This window comes from Carettochelys insculpta, chromosome 5 (assembly GCF_033958435.1).
Source record: "Carettochelys insculpta isolate YL-2023 chromosome 5, ASM3395843v1, whole genome shotgun sequence".
Classification (NCBI taxonomy): domain Eukaryota; kingdom Metazoa; phylum Chordata; order Testudines; family Carettochelyidae; genus Carettochelys; species Carettochelys insculpta.
Genome location: NC_134141.1, coordinates 29363903 through 29390655, shown reverse-complemented (window position 1 = coordinate 29390655; position 26753 = coordinate 29363903). Strand labels below are relative to the sequence as shown.

The 26753-nt window shown below is 41.5% G+C and overlaps 1 protein-coding gene across 3 annotated transcripts in view; it reads right to left on the bottom strand.

The window, feature by feature from the left end:
• The window catches only part of UHRF2 (ubiquitin like with PHD and ring finger domains 2), a 129925-nt gene that overhangs the window by 64671 nt on the left and 38501 nt on the right, over nucleotides 1-26753 (bottom strand). For 2 of the 3 annotated variants that reach the window (XM_074994878.1, XM_074994877.1), the window contains exons 3-4: nucleotides 23884-24146; nucleotides 6819-7037 (exon numbers count right to left, since the gene is read on the bottom strand). In XM_074994878.1, the coding sequence (XP_074850979.1) occupies nucleotides 6819-7037; nucleotides 23884-24146 (482 nt within the window). Of the gene's footprint in view, nucleotides 1-6818; nucleotides 7038-23883; nucleotides 24147-26376; nucleotides 26500-26753 lie in introns of those variants that run through there. The other variant, XM_074994879.1, reaches the window with a different exon arrangement.

Sequence of the window (26753 nt, the reverse complement as noted above, 5' to 3'; positions counted from 1 at the left end):
ATTCTCCCTGTGATGTTGCACCCCACATTCTTTACAAAAATATGCCTGTGAATGTGAATTACATAGCTCAAACATGCTTGATGCAAAATAATTTACGTAACATTTTGGACAATGATCTGTGAATACTCTTGCTTTTCATATAAGTCTGGACTATACTTGAGCTTAACAAAGCTATGCGACCATGTCACATAGTTTTGGAACCCATCTTGAATTTTATACTATTGCACAGGGGTAGGGTGAATTGAAGAAAGGGTCCTGCCCTTGGGAAATTCTATATAAAGCAAAGGAAGTATGCAATGAGTGTCTTCAGCTGGCTTTGCAAACTGCCTCTCCATCCAAGATGATACACATAAACATCTGGAAACAAAGGGTGGAGAATGGCAAGGCCCAGGTCCGAAAGGATATCTCTGGCCTGAGAAAGACCTGCAATAAAAACTATGATTTATAACAATTTCTTCTTGTGTATTAGTCCTAGCTGGAGTGCTTTGTTTTATTTGCTTAATAACTCACTTTGATCTGTCTGCTATCACATGCAGTCACCTAAATCCTGCTTTTTTATACTTAACAAAAATCACTTTGTTTATTAATAAACCCAGTGTAGATAACTGCTACTGGGGATGGGGACAAACAAATTATGAGTTTGCTTTCTCTTTATAAACTTTGTATAAAGTAAGATGAATTTACCTGGCGTTGTGGTCATATTAGAGCTCAGCACCTAGGTGTTATGCCAAGTCTACGTGACAGAGGCGTCCCGGAACTGATCTGATCTCAGGTACCTGTTTTGCTCTGCTCTGAGATGGAAGCAGCTTCTCACTTCCTGCCCACATAGTGTCCAAAGGCAGCTAACATGGCCTGGGTGCTCCTGGCTTCCAACATAAGCCAGCTGCCTCCTGTCCCCCGCCTATAGCGTGGGCAAGAAGGGGGTATGTCAAAAGGAAGAACTGATCACAAGGGCCTAAGGAGACAGACTGCAGCAAGTCCGGCCAACAGACTTCTGCCCTGGGGGCTGCTGTAGAGCTTGAAGGTTTGGGACATGAGCAGGATGGAAATTACTTCCCCACAACTCCACTCTTAGCTAAAGAATGGAGAGGCCTCCCCATGCTAGCACTGTGCAGGGCTGCACATGAATAGCTCAGCTCCTCTTGGCCAGTGTCCAAGTCTGGAAGATCTAGGGCTTTGGTGGGGTGCTGTCGCAGCAAGAGGCAGTGGGAAAAGAAAGGAGCATGCAATCCAAGCTGGTGCTGAGATGATCACTCCAAGAGGCCGATTCTTCACACATCACTGGCAATGGGCTGGGAATACGGAGGAGCATGGAGGTGGGAATCAGGAAGCAACGGGACAAAAACACAGAGAGGACAGTCAGAGGGGAAGTAGATAAAAGGCCAATGGATGGACAGCACAGGTGACATGTAACCAGCCGCCACCTGGCACCTGCCCACAGCACGGGGATGAACAGACAGACCAGGAAGGAGAGTGGCCAGCACTTTGCTATATTTTTGCCCTGTCACCTGCCTTGCACACCCACCCCTGCTGTTGGCCACTGGACCGCCACCCCTTCACTCCCCACCTACCACTGCTGGTGGGTGAGCAGCTAGCAACTAGGAAACCGGCCAGCAGCAGGATCTGTGAATAATGATTGCGTGGGGCAGGGGCTTATGCTTATTAGAAGAACACAGGATCTTTTCAGGGGAAAAGGCAATATGTCACATTTATTGGGAATACAATAAAAAAACCAACACGTGGATTCATTGATTCATTTTCACACATACCCACAACAGTCCCACCAGTGTTGTTACAGCTACCCATTTATGGCTTTGACCAAATCTAATGTCCAGTTAGACATGGCTAGTGCAGGGGAGCCAGGTTCTGGTGGTCATGATTTGATGCTTCGAGGCTTTGTAGGGCACAACCCAAAGTTTCAAGGCAAGGCATCCATTTTTATAAGAGTTTCTTCTCATACAAATCTATGAGTGTTGCAACATTATGTTGTAATAATTTGTTGCAAAATAACTGATTATTTTCAGATTGATTTTATTGTGATTTTGATGACAAAGGAAGAGGAAATTGCTCCCAGGAGGTTGGCCTGTACCCTCAGGCCCTGAGGGCTCTCTAGGGCCAAATTCCATGTGATTTGGGCACTGCTGCTGCTACGATTGAAGCCTGAGCAATTTGAGAAGTCAGTGCTGGCGCTATTCCCAGCTGAGCTGGGGGAAGCATGCCTGGAAGCATCAGTGCCATACTTGGCACCAAGGTGGTGGTAGCCAGTGCTGAATGCATTGGCATCAAAGGTCTAGCTGTTGGTGTCCCTCACCTCTGTTTGCAAGAGGCTGGAAAAGGGCAACAAGGAATTGATCACTTGATGATTACCTGTTCTGTTCATTCCCTCTCAGGCACCTGGCATTGGCCACTGTCGGAAGACAGGATACTGGGCTTGATGGACCTGTGGTCTCACCCAGTATTGCTGTTCTTATGCTTTTATGTACCAAAGGCATCAGCCCTTGTGTTAAGGTCAATGCCTATATAGATGCTCCAAAAGCAAAAGACAGTGCTTCTATTGGTGCTTGTGGCACAAATGAGGCAGACGCAACTGAGGAAGCCCTGGAACGAGGATGGTGAATCTGTCCCTGGCTCTCATGATAAGCCCAGGGCATCCAGAAAGGCCACTGTGGACCTGGTTGCCATTGGACAGGCTATTGCATCAGGAGGGAGTGGTGGCTGGAGTGGAAGGAGTCAAACTACAACTCTGAGGTCTCCAATGCCACAGACCATGAGAATGCTATGCCTTTTGGTGCCTGTGTAGGGTTGGCACTGTCTGAGAGCACCTGCATGGTGCCGTTGATATGGTGCCAAGAGTCAGTGTTGGGGTCCTGAACATCATCACTGGCTTCCCTCAGGATGAGCGCCAAGTGGCTATGTACCCTGAGGAGGGGTCTCTTGTGCGAAGAGAGAAAGGCACCATGGCCTGCATCAGCATCGGTGCTGCCCTGAAAGCCTCTGGGGTCATGAGGAGATGAAGTTCCCTGCCATCAACTGGAAGTGACTGTTGGTTTGAACTCGACCTCCTGATCAACAGGATGTGACACTGATGCAGGATGGACATGCTCAGGTCTCACCATTGCTGTCACCCTTTGTCTTGAGACAGAGAGGACCCACCCCTCTCAAAACTCCTTTTTTAAGAGGCACCAGGATTTGAGACCGATGCCTCCTTGGGTGCTGGGTGCTTGCCGATGAAGCATAATGCTGAGGCACTTTGTCCTTCATCGGCACTGGCACACTACAAGCTGAAGATGAAATTCTCAGTGCTGGGTCAGATGAGACCTTTTCAGGCTGCAATGCTGCCTCCATAAGGATGACTTTGAACCATATAAAAAGCCATACCATGCACAGCAGCAAGAGCCACCACCACCACTGGAGCTGCAACACACTCCTCCCGCCAGGGGTAGTGATTGTATGCAAGTGCCATCTGCCCACATACACGCCCCACCCCTAATGGGAGGAGTGTGTGGCGGCAGCTCTGCAGAGCTAAGTCTGTTGGGGGAGAATGGGAAGGTGGGCACATAGGATTTTACAGACCCCAATTAAGCAGACTTCAGGAACAATGGATCCAGTTGTTCCTGAAGTCCGCTAAATTGGGGTCCATAAAAATCATGGGTTTACTGTATGCATCTTGAAAGTCAAGAATTGCAAACACTTGGATATGTACACAATCAACTCAGCAAAGTTTGAAAAAGTTTTCTTGCAGACTTACTTATTGGGGCAGCATGTGTGACATGTGCCTACTTGTGGCCCCTCCTCAGGTTATTTAAGAGTGGCACCACCCTCACACACTAGACCCCCTACTCTCACATCCTTAAAACTCTCATGAAGAAGGGAAAACAGGTCAGAAGTACACTTCTACACTCACATCTTGAACAACTGTTACAATCCAAATAACCATTCTTTCTTCAAATGGCTGCAGACCTATATTCCATTCAGGTGACTCACAAACAGTAGTGTAAGTGGAGAGGTTTGAAATCTGTTTAAACAGCAAATACACTATTGCTTTCCCAAATTCTGCATCTAATCTGGATGCAGTTTGATGGGTAATGACAAAATTTTGAAACAGATAGTTCTTCAAGTTTAACATCAAGGATATTTACGTGAAATAGGCATACTATTTTCTAATAATCCTTCAGAGAAATTTCGATATCCAGATTAAAATACATTGCTTTCATTCATATGAAGAGTCCTGTGTTGAGCAAAATGTTCTAAATGTATTCCGAAGGCATTAATTACAGCCTTCATTGCTAAGGAATCTGCTTCAGGGTTTAGCAAAAATACTTTAGCATGGAAGAAGAGAAGGTTGTCGAAAATCCAACATGAAGTCAACATATAACTCAGCTAACCTCAATTATAGCCTTAAAGGAAAAAGAAAGGGGCAGAAGGCAATCTCATTGCTCACCTCAAAATTCTGTACAGAGTTTTCCAAAGTAAAGTCAGCCTCTGAAGTGCTGTCCTCAAGCACCTTTCATAAGAGTCAGACAAACAGCTGAATATGCCCATGCAGAAATCTCAAAGAATTTGTTTTCTCCAATTCCACTATTAATCTATCAGCCATCTGACCCTAAATATTCCACTACCAGACTGAGAAGTCTGTTCGGATTGCCAAAGATAACGGTCACCTCTTAGGAGATGGAGATTCCCAAAGGGCCTGAACCAGGCATCTGCAACCTAAGGCTCCGGAGCTGCATGTGGCTCTTTAAGGACTTCTTTGTGGCTCCCGACACTATAATTGCAAAGTAAAGAAAACCCCTCCCAATTATTCTTGATAAACAGTGATGTCTAAAAGCCCAAAAAGAACAACTCATATCTAAATAGCAAAGGATACATCATCTCGAAATGTTGGGTATTTCCCTTTAATGTGTGCAGTGCATTGTGGGGTATGATACTCTACGGCTACGTCTACACGTGAAGCCAACATCGAAATAGGCTATTTCGATGAATAACGTCTACACGTCCTCCAGGGCTGGCAACGTCGATGTTCAACTTCGACATTGCGCGGCACCACATCGAAATAGGCGCTGCGAGGGAACGTCTACACGCCAAAGTAGCACACATCGAAATAAGGGTGCCAGGCACAGCTGCAGACAGGGTCACAGGGCAGACCCAACAGCAAGCCGCTCCCTTAAAGGGCCCCTCCCAGACACAGTTGCACTAAACAACACAAGATACACAGAGTCGACAACTGGTTGCAGACCCTGTGCATGCAGCATGGATCCCCAGCTGCCGCAGCAGCAGCCAGAAGCCCTGGGCTAAGGGCTGCTGCCCACGGTGACCATAGAGCCCCGCAGTGGCTGGAGAGAGAGCATCTCTCAACCCCCCAGCTGATGGCCGCCATGGAGGACCCGGCAATTTCGACGTTGCGGGACGCGGATCATCTACACAGTCCCTACTTCGACGTTGAACGTCGAAGTAGGGCATTATTCCGATCCCCTCATGAGGTTAGCGACTTCGACGTCTCGCCGCCTAACGTCGAAGTTAACTTCGAAATAGTGCCCGACGCGTGTAGCCGCGACGGGCGCTATTTCGAAGTTAGTGCCGCTACTTCGAAGTAGCGTGCACGTGTAGACACAGCTTACTTGTGTTTTGATCATGTTGCTAATAAAGGATTTTGAAAAAGAAAACCAAGCTTGTGCATTCTTGCTGTGCAGGGCAACACCCATGTTAAGAAAGAAAACTGAAGTTAAACCTGAAGTACAACTGGCACAATTAAAGTGGGGTTGGACTGGCTTCAAAAAAGAGGAAAACTGAAGATGAAACAGAGATTTTCAAGCTGAATGTACCCATTCCTCTGCAACCTTGAGAGGCCAGTCACAGAGAGGAATTTTCTCAAAAAACACATTACTTTTGCCAAACAGAATCCAGCTGGAGATGCCAGAAAAAAAAAAAGCCATGGAGGAGCTGCTACATAAAGCAGAGCAAAGTGAGAATACGTTCACTACGTGGGTGAAATCACCGGGTAGCATAACTGTGGTAGTTTTGTAACAACTCAAGAGATCATGAAATGAGGAAAGGCAAATACATAAAAGAGTGATTTATCGAAGCATCAGAGCAGCTGTGCAATGATCATAAAAACAAAAATGAAATTGTTCAGACTGTAGCATCCTCCAGAAAGACAGAAGGCTCAGAAGTGAAAGTCAAGAAGACTGGTACAAACACACTTGTAAAGTGTGAGGAAATAAAATATGTAAAAAGTTTGCGAACATCATGTGGTAAATATGCATCATAGTACAAATCATTGTGTGTGCGCTGTTCTAAAAACAAGAGTTACAAAAAGTATGATTTGATATTATTAAAGACCATCTCATATTCACATGCATTGCAGATCTTGAATTATTGAGTTTTTTACTTAACTCAGGAAAAAAAATGGCTCTTCTTGCTATTTTGGTTGCCAACCCCGGCCTAAACAAACTAACAAAAAACACAACAGAAAATGGATGGTTCAGCCTTGATAGTGTTGGAAGGAAAACATGTTACCAGTCTGAGCCAATGGGATCAAGGTAACTCTTCATACAGTAAGATTAGCACTGACAATTCAATCAGCCACTAGTGTAAAACAAACCAACTACGCATAAGACCACAAAAATCACATCTCCAAAAAACCACTCACCTTCCAAATGCATTGATCTTAATGTTTCCATCTGTTAAATAATTCAAGTAATTTCAAGATCCAGACAGAAACAAGGTAAAACGGAATGTACAAGTTTTTAATATAATGAAACCAAAACTGAAAGCTGACTTTTTTCCTGCACTGCATGCTTTCAAAAATAAAATCTTACCCCAGAAGAATTTTGGCATGAACTTCTTTGTTAGTCCTTGAGATTTCACGCAGAGAGGTAATTTCTGCATCAAACCAGAATCCTCTCTCTTCTGGAGTCTCTACATTGTAGTTAACCATCACCATATCACCCACATTGAGTTCACTCCACTTCAAAATGGTTCTTGCTCGTGGCCGAAGATTACTGGCACCCATTTCTACTATACCATTTTCTGGATACCTTTGGGAACAAAAAGTTATAAATTAGTATTTCTACTCTTACATGGAATAAATCAAGAGACAGATTTAAAAAAAAAAGTGTCTGACTTAAGATCCCTCAATCCTATTTTCAAAAGTGATTTTAGAGTCCTAAATCATTTCTGAAAACCACGTTTATATTCCTTTGCAATTTTTTCTTGTCTCACTGGCTACCAAGGATTTGAAAAACTCTTGTAATTAAAAACAAAGAATTATGCATATGCAAAGCTTTTGCTAGAAAGATGCTAAAAAGTTTCAAATCTAAAGGTGAACCTGTCTCAGTTTTGCTCATACTTGGGTTAACAGCAAAATTCCCAAGTAAGACCACAGTAAAAGGAAACAAAAAAGATTAGGAAGGTTTTTTTTTTTCCCCAGATACTAATCTAAGTCTAGCCCCAAAGAAGTGAATGACAAAATTCTTATTGACTTCAATGGCACAGCTTTTGAAAAGTAAATCCTAAAAAAACTAGTATTTACCAACAAAATTAGGCAAGTTCATGAAGACAGAATGGAAAAAAATACACATGTATTCACACAGTAAGTAGAACGGCTCTAAAGTTCCACACACCACTAACCACATAAATAATGTTTCTAGGAGTCTACTGCATAAAATGGCTACTAATTTTAAAAATGCTTGTCCTTTTATTTTGGTGAGTAGCACTTTGGTAAATAATAAAATTTAAAGCTAGACATACTGTATTTGAAGGTTTATCTCACCAACAATGTAGTAAGGATTTGAATGTTACAAAATAGACTTCCTGAAGAATTAAAGACCTGTTAAATCACATTATACATTTTCATTTTTAAATGAAATCCTGTTATTTTTTCAAGTTACCTTAAGGAGACATGTGAATTGCTAAGTTTTCACAAGCAATTGATCTCATCTTCCTCCAAGTGCTGGAGCATATTATTCCAGCAGTGACATACACCACACTACAAATGGACTGTAAATACTTCCAGTGAGCTCCATTCCTTTAAACTGGGAAATACCTATTTTACATGATTAAATGTAGGAATATCCATTTGAAAGATAGCTAGAGTAAAATGGCATGTGTACAGAATACGCTCAGGCTTTGGAAGGAGCCAACTATTTAGTATAAGTGCATACTCTCTTTAAATCCTCCTTATAAACCCATTTTGTAATAACCACAGAACTCTGCCAACATGCTAAGAAAAATGCAAGAAAGGCTGAACACCAAAAAAAATAATTTGCCGGCAGTAAATAAATTAAGATGCTCTGCTACAAAATGGAGAAATAAGACCCTTCAAACTAATATAAAGCAGAGGAATGAACTTTTTGAATTCTTACGGTTGGTATGACACAGTATTCTATTTTGTAACAAATTCCAGTCAAGGGGGTAGATGGACACATATCCATTATGTGCAAATAGATCTCTGTACAAATTTAATGAAAAGTATTTTCTTTACAGTAAAATGTTTAACTGTTTAACTAACATTAATCTGAATTACAAAGCAAACAAAATCCCCACTTCGTAAAAATTTCTTCTGGGAGTTTTAACAGAGCTCATGAGTTTCAGTATTATTACATCATACCAAAATGAACTGGTGCCAGATCAGGAGACCAAAATTCTTAGAATTATAGAATGCTAGAACTGGAAGGGACCTCAAGAGTAATTGAGTCCAATCCCCTTCACTCGTGGCAGGACCACGCACCATCTAGATCACCCCTGACAAATATTTACCTAATCTTCTCTTAAATATCTCAAATGACGGAGATTCTACAACCTCCCTAGCCAAGCAATTTATTCCAGGGCCTAACCACATGGATAATTAGGATGTTTTTTCCTAATGCTGAACATAAATCTCCCTTGCTGCAATTTAAGCCCACTGCTTCTTGTCCTATCCTGAGAGGTTAAGGAGAGTATTTTTTTCTCTCTCCTCTTCATAATACCCTTTTAGGTAATTGAAAACTGTTATGTCCCCTCTCGGTCTTCTCTTTTCCAAACTAAACAAACCCAATTCTTTCAGTCGTCCCTCTTCGATCATGTTTTCCAGACTTCTTGGTGAAACTGAAACAAAAGTTGTTAAGCATGGGTGCCATGTCCACATTTTCTGCCATATAATCTTTCCTTCTTCATTAAGCAGTGGACCCTATGCTCTCCTTCCGAATCTCAGGCATGGTATAAGGTGGAGGCAGCATGCTGCTTGCAGTTCCCATGACCTCTGACCCATCTTGAACACCAAACTCTGGACTGTAATTTATTTTTGCCCCAGGTAGTAACTGTTTGTACTGCCACAAGTTCCTGCTGTTAATGGCAGCTTACTTGCTAAGGCACTGATCAGCAATCACAGCTCAAAGTCATCTGCCTATGTTTAGAAGACTGATCCAAAGTCCACTTAAGCATTGAAGCATATACAAGCCACTGCTGTATCAAATCTCTGCAACTAGTTCTCATATTGTGACTTGTGACTGCCCAGAGTAAGCTAGGGAAAATACATGAGCGATTCCTATGCCTACCTTTCTCTCCATGAGTTAAGTGCTTGAGTTCTGCCTGACTTTATGGCCCTGCATTTCAACAAATGCTACCATGTATTCTATGAAACTAGGCCTGTGTGGAGCAGAAGGAATATTGGGGATTGATTAAAAGGTGTAACAGCTGTAAAAACCATTATTAATGGAGCCAAGCAAAGGCAATCAGTGTAAAACTGGTTTCTGTTTGATCTTGCATGGAACTCTGGGCAGAGAGCAAATGGGTTTGTTTGGGAGGAAGCATACAACAGGCTTTCTGACCACAGCAGTAAAAACACATCTGTCAGTGTACCAAGGCTACTGTGTTGTACCTTGGTGCAAGCCTGAGGAGTTGGTCAGAGCTGGAAAATGAACATTCCTGTCCTTGGGTGGCAGCACCACTAGTGGTGATGGAACAACAACCTGCTCAATTGATCTGCTGGTCTATTTTGAGCCACTCCACCCCCCACCCATAGGTTACTTTCAGAAGTATGAAGTTGCTGATGTAGAAGTCCTAGATGGGATCATTCCCCAGCAGAACAGTGAGGGCCAGCCTCCTCTCTGCTTATTTGCATAAAACACAGCAGTTGTACTGCTGATGAGCACCAACACACACATTTGCCTAATGTGAGAAATGAACATCATGCTAATTAAACATATAGCTTGGGACAGGCATCTTTTCGGCTGCCTTTAATTCCTTCCTTGGTCATAGGGACTATGAGCCCTCCGGAGCTAAGGAGAGGATTTAAATTTTTGGTTTTAAAATGTCTTTTTTCTTTTCTTGGGTTGTGGCAAATACAACCAAAGGTTTTTAAAGTAAGTTTAGAGTGTGCACAGATGTATCTGTTGATTTTTCAAAAAGATTTTTACTAGGACTGTCAAGCAATTAAAAACATTTATTGCCATTAATCCTGGGATTAACCACAGGGCTACAGGGGTTCCTGCTGCTCCAGGGCTCCCAGCACCCCAGCTAGCTCTCAGCTGTGGAGCTGCCCCCTGGTTGGGGTTCCTGTAGCAGCGAGGTTGCCCCAACCCAGGGTTCCCGCAGCTGCCAACAAGACTCGGTGCCCCAGCTGGTTTGCCCCCCCGCTGGGGCTCCTGAGGCTGCCAGTGGGGCTCTGCACCCCAGTCAGCTCCCAGTGGCAGGGCTACCAGGCGTCTCCCACCACCTTGAAACTGCTGGGCCAGTAACCACTTTTTTCTAGGATTGTCAATTAATAGTTAACACCTGTGATTTTAACATGTTAATTTTTTACCATGTTAAATCTGTGCTATGTTAATCACAGGTATTAGGCATGCATTAACTGACAGCCCTACTTTTTACTCTCAAACGATGATAAGTGCTCAACCCTGTTCTGTATCTCCTTAGGGAACTCAAAGAGGTGTAGGCAGGAAGCCTGCTTCATTACAACTGCTGTGGCAAGAGATCTGGTCGCCATGTCCAGAGAGGCTTGGAGGGCTGTATAAACAATGAGAGAGTTTAGTTTTGAGATCCTCCCTTGTATCCTCAGGCAATTTCTCAATAAAGGATGTTAGACTCTCAAATGTGTTAAATGTGCATTTAGAGAGGAGAGTGGAACAGTTTGCAATTCTGGTCACGGAACAAAACAAAGCATGAGGCAGGAGTTGGATTCCTTCTTAGCAAAAGACCTAGAGGAGCATTGTTAGGATACAAACTGGTGAGTACAAGAATGATGATAGCGAGATTTGAAGCAAACCTGTTCAGGTGTATGCACCCCTGTCGGACAGTACGAGGGAAGAGATTGAGCTAGTCTATAAAGATTTGACAAAGATGCTAGAGGAGATACTGAGGACAAATGTGTTGATCGTTGGAAGACATTGGAACGTGAAGGTTGGAACAGATAACAAAGGTTGGGAGAGAGTCATGGGAAGGTTTGGATAACAAGAAACAAACAAGGAAAGAAACTACTAGAGTTTGCTATGGAGCACGAGATTCCAACCAAAGGACTGTGAGAAGTGAACATGGCAATTGAATAACGGAAAGTCCAAGAAGATGACGCATATGATCTTGATAAGAAAAAGATGGGTAACATCAGTACAGCAGGGAGTAATTTTCCAAGGAGTGGATATAGACTCGGACCACAGTCTAGCGATTGCAAACATCAATATGAAACTCGAAAGAAAGTATAAGTCACAGTTTAAGAAAAGAAGAGACATGGCAAAGCTATATGAGGAGGAAATAGGGAATGCGTATAGAGTAGCACTCGAAGAGAAGATTACGAATGCAGGCACAAACAAAGACCTAGCAAAAGCAAGAGCAAATTTGAAGGCGATGGATAAGATCTGGAAAAGCAAAGTGATTAGCTTAGGAACAAAGCTGAGCATCTTGAAAACATGAGTATTCAGCAGCATATTGTATGGGATGTCAGACATGGGTGATAAGGAAAGATTTCAAGAGGAAGATACTGGCGTTCAAGAGGAGTTGTAACAGAAAGATCCTGAGCGTAGGATGGACGCAGAAGGTCACCAATGAGGAATTATTTAGGAATATACAGCCAGAAGAGAACCTGCTGCAAAAGGTTATACTACGGAAGTTACAGCTATTCAGGCATATCTGCAGAATGAAAGATGAATGAAAAAATCAAGATCCTGGTATTCAGCATAATGGATGGTTCAGATAGGAGAGGCAGACCCCACAGAGAATGGGTAGATGATATAGTAGATTGGTGCGGAGCTAGTCTACAGAAACGAAGCAATTCCACACCACACAGGGAAAGATGGAAGGAAATAGTGAGGGAGGCATCAGACACCAACAGTCACTGAGTTCATGGTTGCTGCTGATGATGATGCCGATGCCACGAGACAGAGTTTGAAACCCAGAGATCACAACATATCTTTAATACTAGAGCTAGTACCCAAAATGGATAGCAGAACCAGATAAAAAACAAACAAAAAACCCCCCACCACTGGTTATTGTTAACCAAACTAAATAACTCTGCACAGGAAACAAGTACAGATGGCAGAGGCTGGGATCAAGAGATCCAACAACCATCATGGGAGGCAGGAGAGAACTGAAGGAGTGTGTCTACAGTACATTCCCCTTTCATGGGAACAAAAAAGCAGTCCAGTAGTACTTTAAAGACTAACAAAATAATTTATTAGGTAATGAGCTTTCGTGGGACAGACCTACTTCTTCAGATCATAGCCATACCAGAACAGACTCAATATTTAAGGCACAGAGAACCTTTCAGGGGAGAAATGAAAATGAGAAAGATCAAAAATGCAAATGAAGCACTGATTTACAAATCTCACACAAGGGCATTTCCAGAATACGCTTTTCCAAAAACAAAAGCAGCCATGTAGACAAAGTTCCTTCGGGGGGTAGGGGGGGTGTGAGTGTTGGCATTTCCAAAAGAACCCTTCTTCCGATTTTGTTTCAGAAAGATGATGTGTAAATCAGCGCTTCATTTGCAGCCTCCCTCATTTACATTGCTGCTCTGAAAGGGGAATGCAGTGTAGTCGTAGCCAAGAGGACTGGGGAAGCACTGCCTTTTAGGCCTGCATGGTGTACACAAGACAGCTGGTGGTGTTTTGGCTGCCCCAACCAGTACTGCTAAGGTCAAAAATTCTTTAACAACTGTAAACCAGAGCACACAAACACCTAGAGTCAAATGGACATGTGAAACCAATACTTTGTTCAAGCTAAATTAACTAGTTTGTTAGGTAGGCAAGGGATAGGATAAAGTTAACAAAAACAATGATGTGTACTGAAGAGTTATTTCCATTTGTCGCTTCCCAAATTATTATTCAACTTTTAGCAATGGATTGACCTAGTCCTATGCTTACAAAACAGATCTGCATCCTATATAGCCAAAGAATTTCAGCTGCATTGATGCTTACAATCCCAAAGGCTTGCTTGTGAAAACACTATCAGTTTTAGATGTAATTTCTGTAACACTAATATGCACTTCTATAGTAAACTCTTGACTTCAAATATGAAGAATCATGGTATTTCATCAGCCAGTAAGTTCCCTATCTATGCCCTAAAAAGTCTCCTTCCCCAATGGGGGGAAAAATACAGAAGAGGCAGGAACAGAAAGGATAAATGGATCGTACACATTTCAGATTTAAATCAGACCTCCTACTGTATGCCTAATTTGATCTGGCTTTTATTTAGTTTTTTTTAAATACAGCTTATTTATACACCTCTAAACACAAGACTACAGGTTGAAACTCTCCAATCCGGAACTCTCTTCTCCAGCAACGCTGGTAATCCAGCATGATTGTAGTTAGCTGGATGACCATTTATCATGGATGTGGTCAAATTTCCTGTAGTCCCATAAACTTTGTTTACAGTCACCAGTTCTGGCTCTCAGCGTTCTGTGATGTCATTTAGCTGTAATTTACTCCAAGTGTCTTCTAAGAGTCAGTAAGCAGTGCAAGTGTTGGTAATGTGTGTCCAGCAAATTCTCTCATTTGGGACCAAATGAGAGGTTCAACCTATATATAATTTAGACCTTAGTTGCTATGGTAAAATACGCCACAATGGTGTTAGGATAAGAAACATGTAGGACAGTGTAAATGAGCCGATATCATACAAAGGACCAAAAGAAAATCTTTCAAGAACACTGAAACTAAGATAAACATTATCAAATTCTCTCAAATATTTTCACTTAAGAAACTAAGCTAACAGAATCCTAACTCAGACTCAAATGGGACTACTAAAAATTTGCTTTCTTTTTACTGCCTTTCTTCTTTTTTAAGCTTTTATCATAACCCTCAGGAGAAAACAGAAGTTATGTTCTTTTCTGCAGACTCCCTACCTAATATAATACACTGAGGCTACGTCTACACTAGCAGATAGGAATAAGGGGACTTTGAAGTAGCCGGGGTCCTTTTGAAAAGGAGCTTCGTCTGGACGAGCCGTGCGGAGGCAAGCCGTGTCAATTTCGAAGTGCCGCGGCTGCCCGCATGCTAATGAGGTGCTGAATATCTATTTCAGTTCTTCATTAGCAAACTTCAAATTTGCATGGCCATTTCGAAGTTTTTGGATAGTGAAGACACAGCCTGACAGTGGGCTAAATTTTGCTCTTAGGGTACATTCACATTGCATTTAAATACTTACAGCTGGCCTCCACCAGCTGACTCGGGCTTGTAGGATTCAAGATATGAGGTTGTTTAACTGCAGGTGTTTAGGCTTGGGATTCAGCCTGAGCCCTGGGATTCTGTGAGAGGGGAGAATGCCAAAGCCCTAGCACCTGCCCAAGCCTGAACTGCAACTGAGTAGCTCTGTAGTCTGAATGGGCAACCCTAACCCCCAAAAGAGCTGACAGTCTGGCCACAAATGTTTAATTTCAGGATATGCGTACCCTCAATTATAGAAAATTTTGTGATAGTAACTCCAGACTATAAACGTTCTTTAGAAATTGTATTCACAATTGACTCCAGTGAGTTTTCTTACGTTATAAAATTAGCATAGTATTCAAAATGGAGACATGACAAAAAACTAGGTACAAACAATAAAGATACAATACTCAATATCTATTGCAGAAAAGAAACCAATAGCTGTTACCTTACTGAACACAGTTCTAAATTTTAAATATTAATACTAGCATAGCAAAATTCTCATGTGGTCTGACATCTCTATGGAAACCTCTCTTAGCAATCAATTGCCAAGGAAGAAAGATTCCAGTCTTCCTTGGTCACAGGCAGTATTTGAGCATTCTTAGAATGTGATATAGAGAAATGTATTAACTTTATGTCACTATACAAAAATATTTTCCTGTTACCAAAGAATTCTAAAGCATCCTTTAATACTTTTCCCACCCTCCAACAGAGACTGCTGTAAATGAGGAGATGAGTCTCTTTAAATTCACAAACTGGAACCACAGCAAGGTGTCAGGACTTTTCATGCCAGAATGATATATTACTTTAGTTCTGCAACTCAATTTGTTACAATTCTTAATTTCCCACCATATATGTAATTTAAACAAAATCCAAGTTCGTTACTTCAAAATACACAATTAGCTTTAAAAAACACACTCAGAACTGGTGAACGTATAAACATTAACTGAATAGCCACATTGGAACAGAGCTTCAGAATTGTAGATCTTTGCAACTTGTAAATTAAGGTTGTGTTCCACAGTGTTTTACCACAGCCCTTGCTAATGTTTTTCTTAATCACTTCCTTCATAAAAATAAATGTGAAGTACACTATTACTTCAAATTAACACAATCACATAGAAAGGACTTCTGATTCTCTGTCCGCTGCTATATGGGTTTGGACTTCTAATTATCCCTTTCATTTCCCACAGTTTCATCTTCCACATTTTACCTCACTCCCTGAATACAATTACTCAGATCTGCTTCTCTTTACCAGTTCAGCCATTCCTCCATTCTGGTAATCTAAAACAAGGTTTCTCAATCTGTGGGCTGGGGCCCAAAGTTAGTCATCAGAATATGTCAAAGCATCACACGGCAGCTCCTGTCCCACAGAGCTAGCTGGGCTCACTTCCCTCCAGAGAGAAGAGCCAAACCAAACCAGCCCCAGAGCACAAGAGCTAGAACTGTGGATTAACTCTTAAGGGAGCCTAGGGTGGAACCAAAAATGAGGGAGTTCAGCATTTAGTGTGTGAGATGGGGCTGCCCCAGTGAACTGGGTTGGGTCTGAGCCTCCCTTTATCCATCCCCCTGCCTGTGGTGCCACAGCGTGAGGGAAGTGAGGTCTCAGTTAGGGACCACATCCCTGATAGTTTTGTGTTTTGTTATGGGTTTTTTTACTTCTCACTTTTATGTGGGGCCCCCTCTGCACTGATTTTTCTTTGGGTCAATAGCCCCATGACCCAAGAAAGGCTCCCCAACCCTGAGCTAAACAGCGGCATGCATGAAATTTGATTAAGGTGGTATATTTTATGACTCAATTAAAAATCAGTTACAATTAATTGTAAGATTACAAATTAATCACGATTAATTACCGTTTTAATAATACTGTTAAACAACAGAATACCCATTTAAATTATGAATATTTTGGATGTTTTCCCCACATCATAACTGATATCAATACATTTAAAAATGTGGGGGAAAAAGAACATATAAAAATGGATACATTTAAATTGGTATTCTATTATGGTTTAACAGTGCAATTAACTGTGACTAATTTTAACTGTTAATTTGTTTTAAATTAATTGCTTGAGTCAATGGTAATTGATGACCCTAGAATAAAATTCTATTTATATATAACAGCTTTGTAGGAAGTCCAATAGGTGGACTTTGTGTTCATACACTTTGTGTTCATACAGAGCTGAGCACAACAGGGTCCTCGTAGTAGAGCTCCTAGACACCACTTCCAATAATAATGAGAACAGTCATTTTTATAGCGTACAAAAGTATTATTATCTACCCAGAAATATTTGATTTTTGTCAGCTATATTTCAGGACTTCAGATGTCTATTGAAAATCCTTGGGGTACATAGAGTTCATTAGACCAGGTGCAAGGGTTACTTCTAGAATACAGCAGGATCATACAACAAGAACTACCATGTACCTACATGGTGTTAACCAACTTCCATTATTGGCCTCCACAATATGTTATTTTTCACTTCATTTCGCACATTTTTGAAAATATATCCATCTAGTGTCTCTCCTATGGTCTGCAATAAACCTTTCAATAGAAAAATAAGTGGCTTGGAAAAAACTTTTGCTTTGTGTCTCATGTCAATCCTCCCCTGCACCCCAAATTTCTTGGAAGATTTTTATTACTGCTTGCTATTTCCCATTAGTCCTAGACTAATGGAACAGTGGGCACCCTCAGACAAAAAGGTAAAATTAGTTTTCTTCCCTGTAGTGTTCCCACTCTTCTATTAGAACCCACCCTGTGCTTACATGATTGTTCTATGCCTCAAATGACTTGAAAGAGCACAGGAATAAACATTTCTGATTTGATAGATCTGGAGAGTAAAAGAAAGTATTTTTAGAGAAGCACTTCAGTGACTTAACTTTAAAAAAAAGTCTCTCACCTGGGATCAGCCCCCCACTAATATTTTTCAAACTTTCTATTCTTTAAGTTAACCTTTTCAGCTAAGAAAACAGAACAGCAGAAATGTTAACACTTTAAAGACTAACAAAATGATTTATTTGTGATGAGCTTTTGTGGGACATGACAAGAAGTCCTGTGGCACCTTATAGACTAACAGATATTTTGGAGCATAAGCTTTTGTGGGCAAACACCTGCTTCATCAGATACATGAGTGGGGATGGGGGTTCAGACGAAGACTTAAAGAGTGGGGTCCCAGTAAAAGGGAAGGCCAGAGCTGACAAGGTCTATTGAGTCAGGGTGGAAATGGCCCATTATCTGTTGTATGCCATCAAGAGAGGGGAAGAAAAGTTAGATCCGTAGGGGGGATGTGGCCCATTGTCGTATTCTAATGTGGAGGTGTGAACATCAAGAGCAGAGAAACTGCTTTTGTAATGGACCAACCACTCCCAGTCTCTGTTTAATCCTTGATTGATGGAGTCAAATTTGCAAATGAATAGCAGCTCAGAGATTTCTCTCTCCATTTTATTTTTGAAATTATTTTGTTGTAGGACTGCTACTTTTAAATCTGTTACTGAGTGTCCAGGGAGACTGAAGTATTCTCCTACAGGTTTTTGTATGTTACCATTCCTCATGTTGGATTAATGTCCATTTATTCTTTACAGAGAGACTGTCCAGTTTGGCCAATGTAAATTGCAGTGGGGCACTGCTGGCACATGATGGCATATGTGATATTAGTACATGTGCAGGTGAAAGAGCCCCAGTAGTATGGTTGATGTTAGGTCCTGTGATGATATCGCTGGTGTAGATATGTGAGCAGAGTTGGCAGGGAGGTTTGTTGCAGAGATTGGTTCCAGGTTTAGATATACTGTGTTGTGGTCTATAGTTGCTGGTGAGAATTTGTTTAAGGTTGGCAGGCTGTCTGTAGGCGAGGACGGGCCTGCCCCTCAAGGTCTGTGAGAGTGAAGGATTGTTGTCCAGAATGGGTTGCAGATCTCTGATGATGTGCTGCAGAGGCTTTAGCTGGGGGCTGTATGTGATGGCCAGTGGTGTTCTCGCTTTCCTTGTGAGGCCTGTCTTGTAGCAGGTGGCTTCTGGGTACACACCTGGCTCTTTCAATCAGTTTCTTCACTTCCTTAGGTGGGTATTGTAGTTTCAGGAAAGCTTGGTAAATGTCTTGTATATGTTTGTCTCTGTCTGACGGATCGGAGCAAATGCGGTTGTACCTTAGTGCCTGGCTGTAAACAATGCATTGTATAGCGTGCCCTGGATGGAAGCTGGAGGCATGTAGATTAGCATAGTGGTTTGTGAGCTCTTGGTATAGGGTGGTATTTATGTGACCACCACTTATTTGCACAGTAGTGTCCAGGAAGTGGATCTCTTGTGTGGATTGGCCCAGGCTAAGGTTGATGGTGGGGTGGAAACTGTTAATCATGGGTCTGTCCCACAAAAGCTCATCACCAAACAAATCATTTTGTTAGTCTTTACAGTGCTACATTTCTGCTGTTTTGTTTTGTTGAAGTACAGATTAACACAACTACCTCTCCGTTTTCAGCTAAGGTATAAGGTGGGGGCTTTCAACACTACTGTGTTACCTCAAGTGCCTGCAGAGGGAGCTGACAAGCAATTGGTTGGAGTAGGATAAGAAAGATCTTGAGTCTACCTCAAACGCATGGAAAGAAGGCTGAGAGACCAGGAGTACTGAAGTAACAGAACATCTGGTACCTACATGGAGAAAAAGTTTCTGGCAAGACAAAACTAACTTATTTTCAATGATGTCTAAGGGTGAAACCTGCATGTGCTTCACGGCTATTCAATGGGAGATGGATATGACTCTGCTAACTCCATTTGTATTTTAAGAGAAGTTCAGTTGGTTTGAGGATACCCTTTGGTACAATATTGTCAGACTTTGCATAACATTTTTCTACAAATTTCATTTCTTTGTTTTACCAAAAAGATGGAGGCAGATATAACAATGCTTGGAAAAATTCTGAGTGCCGCCATTTTGTAGCAATTTACTCTTCAACAGGGATGAGATTTGCAGAGCACAGGAAAACCCCAATAATATGACATAAGAACATAAGAATGGCCATACTGAGTCAGACCAAAGGTCCATCTAGCCCAGTATCCTGTCTGCCGACAGTAGCCAATGCCTGGTGCCCCAGAGGAGGTGAACCGAAGACAATGATCAAGCAATATGTCTCCTGCCATCCATCTCCTGCCTCCAACAAAAAGGCTAGGCACCATACCTTACCCCTTGCCAATAGCTATCTATGGACCTAACCTCCAAATATTTATCGAGCTCTTTTTTAAACTCTGTTACAGAGTCCCGGCCTTCACAGCGTCCTCTGGTAAGGAGTTCCACAGGTTGACTGTGTGCTGTGTGAAGAAAAACTTTCTTTTATTAGTTTTGAACCTGCTATCCATTAATTTCATTTGGTGTCCTCTAGTTCTTACATTATGGGAACAAGTAAATAACTTTTCTGTATTCACTTTCTCCACGCCATTCATGATTTTATATACCTCTATCATATCACCCCTCAGTCTCCTCTTTTCTAGACTGAAAAGTCCCAGTCTCTCTAGCCTCTCCTCTTATGGGACCCATTCCAAACCCTTAATCATTTTAGTTGCCCTTTTCTGAACCTTTTCTAATGCCAGTATATCTTTTTGAGGTGAGGAGACCACATCTGCATGCAGTATTCAAGATGTGGGTGTACCATAGTTTTATATAGGGGAAGTAAGATAGTCTTCTTCTTATTTTCTATCCCTTTTTTAATTATTCCTAACATCCTATTTGCTTTACTGACTGCCGCTGCACACTGCGTGGATGTTTTCAGAGAACTATCCACTATAATTCCAAGATCCCTTTCCTGATCTGTTGTAGCTAAATTTGCCCCCATCATATTATATGTATAATTAGGGTTATTTTTCCCAATGTGCATTACCTTATACTTACCCACATTAAATTTCATTTGCCATTTTGCTGCCCAGTCACTCAGTTTGCTGAGATCTTTTTGAAGTTCTTCACAGTCTGCTTTGGTTTTGACTATCCTGAACAGTTTGGTGTCATCTGCAAATTTTGCCACCTCACTGCTTACCCCTTTCTCTAGATCATTGACCAATAAGTTGAACAAGACTGGTCCCAGGACTGACCCTTGTGGAACGCCACTAGTTACCCCCTTCCATTGTGAAAATTTACCATTTATTCCTATCCTTTGTTTCTTGTCTTTTAACCAGTTCCCAATCCATGAAAGGATCTTTCCTCCTATCCCATGACCACCTAATTTACATAAGACCCTTTGGTGAGGGACCATGTCAAAGGCTTTCTGGAAATCTAAGTATTCTATGTGTACTGGACCCCCCTGTCCGCATGCTTGTTAACCCCTTCAAAAGAACTCTAATAGATTAGTAAGATACGACTTCCCTTTACAGAAACCATATTGACTTTTGCTCAACAAATCATGTTCCTCTACGTGTCTGACAATTTTATTCTTTACTATTGTTTCTACTAATTTGCCCGGTACTTACATTAGACTTACCGGTCTATAATTGCCAGGGTCTCCTTTAGAGCCCTTTTGAAACACTGGTGTTATATTAGCTGTCTTCCAGTCATTGGGTACCGAAGCTGATTTAGAGGATAGGTTACAAACCACCGTTAACAGTTCCGCAATTTCACATTTGAGTTCTTTCTGAACCCTTGGGTGAATATCACATAATAACTGGATAATCAGGGATAGAGGGAAATGGAGGGGCTGTGCTGCCCAATGTTGACTCCCTGGGCAGGCTCCTGGCTGCCCACTCCCCAGGGTGGGCTGGTGCAGAGCCAGCCGCCACAGGGCGGGCTGCTGGCTGCTGCAAGGCTGGCTCCCTGAGGTGCCAGCTGCCCACTTGCCAGGGTTGGCTCCCAGCTGCCATGGAAGCCGACTGCTGCGGAGCAGGCTGCCAGCTGCTACAGTGCAGGCTGCCACTGAGCCACAGAGCTGGCTCTCTGGGCTGGCTGCTGCTGAGCCATGGGGCTGGGCTGTGGCAGAACCAGCTCCTGGTTGTTGCAGGGCTGGAAGATTTAGCTGACTCCCTCATCCCCCAGTTATCTAACATTCCATTTTATCACACACCACACCAGATGGTCAGATCAAATAGAATGTTGGATAATGGAGGATCAGATAATCGGGGTTTTACTGTATTTCAAATTTGTCTTTTTCATAGAATGCCATAATGTCTTTGAAAGAGACATTTTTGTTGGAATATGTCAAGGCGTAAAGTCATTTCTTTTGTTAATACTGCTTTTTGGCTGTAATGTTGAACTTGCTCTCACTAGAATCTAACTTTCCCTGGTGTACTAGGAACCTAGTCCATATAATTAATGAAAATAAATGTAGACACACTCTGTGGTTTATACAGATTCAGAAGAAGTGGTCATTTAAAGAGGAACAGAAATCTCACTAAACTCTTGAACTGCTGAATAATGCTCTTCTTTCACATAGAAGAATAAGACTACATCACTTGGTTAAAGCTGGAAGCTTGAAGAATTTGCACCACTCATCCTGATCTCTAAGCTAGCTGTTCTGTTTGCCAGGGGATAACAACTTTTTAACCGAAAAATGGAGAGAACTTCCTCTCCTCCAGACAGACTCAAAATCTCACACTTTAAATATTCAGTAAATTTGCTCCAGTGAAAGTAAGTAATCATGACTTGCAGGCAATTTCAGACTGTTAAAAAGAAGAAAAACAGAATGTAGCATGATGGTCACTTGCCAAGAATACAAACCTGCTGCAGAGCATAATAAAGGAAACCAAAAATGTTGATTGTCTCCACCTGCTGGAAATGCACAGTTAAACCTTAAAGTATAAATAATACAGGAACAGAAATGAAATTCTGTGTCCCCCATGTCAGTGCAAGAAACATCATGCATCCTAGCTATATGTTAATTCCAGGGTTGCTTCAGCTCTCCAGTAATTCAACAATTCAAGTGACATGACAACAGCTGAGTGGATGAAATAAATTATGTCTAATAGTTACAAAAGCCATTTCCACAGATCTTTTTATGCTTGTGCCCCTTCTCTCCCTTAAACAAGCCTGTGCTATTTGAAAGTCAGTCCAACAGTCTTAAAACTGTATCTGAAATCACAGTGATTCACTTTGTCACAACATACTTATGGTATTAAATCTAGTGATTTTAAAGAACTTCCGAGGATTTTTTGTAATGTTTTAATTTTGGTAATTTTAAACTGTAATACTGAGGACAGAAATTATATTTTTAAGATATAGGCATGACCTATTTATACAGAAGAATATATAAAAATTAACAAAAAGTGCACTAAGACATAACCTGTATGACCTTTAGGCATGACCATATTAAAAACCCTACTACTACCAGGAATAGTTAAAAGAAATTATATTCAGGTTCCCAACATATATCAAATAATTTTTTATTTCCTTAGTAGTAATCATTTTATTGTATTATAGTAAAAAATTAACCTCAAAATTTAAAACAGACACTGCTGATTTATAGTTTCAAAAGAAACTGATGAAGATATTAATTTACCCTGAGCAAGACATACCTCCTCTATACTCCAGTGCATCATACCCTACCTAAAACTACAAAAGCATCATGTAATGGAATATTCAACGTTATTCCTTTAGTTGCTGCAAATGCATTTAAATGGTAGGATGCTTTTAATATCTTGGTCCTGATTCTGTAAGCTGATGAACTAGTAAAGACTTTGTACAGTGAAATCCCATTAAACTCAACAGGACTCTGACATGGGTCTATACTGGCACATTCATCACCGATTTGAATCTCTATTCCACAGTATAGATATATGCCTATTTTCCTAATACATTCATTCCAGATTGAAATTATAGAACTAGTGTCATTCCCTCAACTGGAGGATTTTCGATAAGGATTTATATGAAAGGCAGACTGGTAAGTTTGCGCATCAATATTACCCTTGAATCAAACTCATTCAATTCAAACAATAAGACTTTGCTCCTGGAAAGAATACTCAACATCTGAACATCAATGGGAGTAACGTAAATTTTAAAGGTTATAATCTATTTATACTCATGTCTTATGTAGCAAAACAGATACAACAAATCCGATTTTTAATTTCACTTTCTTGTCAAAGGGTGGGATTTAAGATTCATAAAAAAGTTATATTTTTTTCAAGAATACAGGAGTAAGAAAAAAAATCTTGTCACACACTGATTAGTTATTACATATGAAAGTAATTAATAATGCTTAATAATGGTTTTTGTTTGCAATTTTGAATTTGTTCTAAGATCAAATTTGTTCAACCATATTCTTGGTTTATACTGATCAAATTAATTCATACTGTGTCCTCATAACAAATCAGAAGACTTACTCATCATACTTGATATGATAAATAGCATCTTCATCAGCATCCATACAGTCGGAATAAGATGTTGAAGGTGCACTGTCCAAATTATTTGTCTTGTCTCTAGAATGATCTTGGCTTAAGTTTCCATTAGTCCTTCTGTAAGCATTGCCACTTTTTGCTTGCGCTTTACCATTTTTATGTCCTTTTGTTGCTCGGGTTACATTTTCTATGTGAGCTTCAAACCAGGCTCCAATGCTGACATCACGGGCATCCACCAATTCATTTATCTAAAAACGGAATTTTGACAAGGAGTTAATGTTTATTTCTTATAAATCAATTTAAACAAAGGGAAATGGACAACCACCTAAAGAACTTGGTCATTTGGAGCAAACCTATGTTCTCAGTCTATGCAACAGAGAAATATTCCTTATATTTACATCTACTAAATTTAAAACAAAATAAAAACCCCCTATATTTATATTTTGTGTTTTTAAGAGACATTTTAATATTTGACTCACCTATAATAATATTTAATGTGATTATTTATATGTGAATAAACAAAAGCTACCTTTCGGTAAGATAGATTTTTATAAGAAATACTAAAATAGTCTATCATTCTCCTCCTCCTCGATACTGTTCCCAATCATCGATAAGGATTTATGTCATTAGGAACCCTATTCCGAATGACAGGAACCAGGATATTGACTCACAACCTACAAAGTTTCTAAGACTTTACTGGTTCCGTATTACTGGAATACTGCAGTTATTTTCCGCATATGTTTCCTTTTATCCAGCACTGCCCTTGACTCCTCCAGCCAAGAGGACGAAAAAAGGCTCTTCAGACCTACCAAAGCTGTTTCCACAACTAACCAAGAATGAGATTTCCATTCCTCTTAAATCTCTAAGGACTGGTGTACACAACAGTTGTCACTCAGGGGTCTGAAAAAGACATCCCCCTGAGCAATGTAAGTTACATCAACCTAAGCATTTTCCATGCCGGCATTTTGTCAGCTTTGCATGAGGTGGAAGTTATTATTCCAACAAGAGAACACTCTGCATAGCACATCACCTGCAGCGCAGTTGCATTAGTAGAGCTGTGCCAATGTACCCCTACACTGTAGACTTGCCCTAGAAACACAACTCGTCACTACAACATTCTTAGCTTCTATGAACTTGAAACGAAGTTCCACTGCTCAGAAATTTTACTACATCCAAAGAAGCAGGCTATGGCATAATATGTTTCACTTAAATTTCTCTGTTGACTAAAAAGTTACAAGACCACAAGTAGAAAACAGATCAGTTATTAGGGCCAGGCAGATATCGGGGAGTGAGCCAATTTAAACTTGAAATCTGAACAAATAATTAAAGATATTGGAACATGCAACTGGATTCAAGACTGAATCTACAACTATCACTCTTGTCCGCTCTGTTAGGGGATCTGCACTTCTTGGTGGTGTCTTATGTGCCTCAGAGACTCACTGTATCCCTTTTGTTGCCTTGGGAGTTCCCAAAGGCAAGGGTCTCCACTTACAGAGCCATTCTCATCACGGGCAAGTCCCAAGCAGGGGGATGGGAGGAAAAGAAAGCAAACCCCCTTCAGCAGATCTTTGGGCTCTTCCTGTCCTTCCAGTAGGGCAACCCTCCAGGGACAGAGTTGGGGGAGCCGAGGCCTGCCCACCATTGCAGGCTCCAGCCCAGGGACCCTAGGAAAGAAGCATCCAGTGGGGTGTTTACCCCCTGCTCCAGTGCAGCAACCTTTCCCTGGACCACTTCACTCACCACTTCCCTCTGATGCCTTCCCTTACCTTGTTGAGCTGCTTGCTCCTCTGGTTCTCAAACTTCCAGCCTCTCCTTCCTCATGCGCCTTTCAAAACCTTCCCTCTTCTGCCTCAGGGGAAGCCTTTTACAGTGAGCCAGATGACCTTTTAACTGGCAACAGGCATTTAATTGGCCCTTCTCTACAGGCTGGTCCTTAATGAGCTGCAGCTGCCTAGCTGGCTGCTGTGCTGCACTCCCTGTGAGCCTAGTTAGGGAATAAGGAGGCATTAATCTAGTCCCCAGAGTAGCTGCCTTCTATCAGGCTCATACCTTCCAGCTGTGGTCTTCCAAAACTCTTAACAACTCCATCCACCCCGTACTCTGAGAATATATATTATACATGTACCTTATAAGAACTGTAAGAGACCTCAAGAGGTCATCAGGTCCAGTCCCCTGCCTCCCAGCAGGACCAAGCACCATCCCTGACAGACTTTTTTTTAAATCTATTTGCCCCAGACTCCTAAATGGCCTCCTCAAGGATTGACCTCACAACCCTGGATTTGCTCAAACCACTGAGCTACTGGAGCAGTCTGACAGAAGGTGCTATACCAAAAGAAGAAATGGCACATAAAAGAGAAAAAAGACAGTTACCTAAATTTTATAACTGTTGTCCTTCAAGGTGTATTGCTCGTGTCCATTCCAAAAAGATGTGTGCACACGATGCAATCAGTTACCAGAAGGTTTTTCCCCTAACGGTACCTGTTGGGTCACTTGTGCAGCCCCGTGGAGTCGCACCTTCATGGTGGTGTATAAAAGTCCCTGCGGGCCCATTCCTTTTCACCTTCTTGCTGGATACTCCAACATATGGGAGGTGGGCTGGAATGGACATGAGCAATGCATCGTGAAGAACAGCTATGACAGGCATGGAACTAATTTTCTTGAATGACTGTTTGTGTCAATTCCAAGTTAGTGATTCCCAAGCCATCCCTAGGAGAAAGAACAAAGTTCAGAGTCACAGGCTGCAGCAAGGCTTTGCTGAATGCAGCATTGTCTATGCCTGCCATGTAATGGTGCAATGCTAGACTAAGACGTGAACAAATGATCACATCACCCCACTGCAAATGACTGGACTAGGA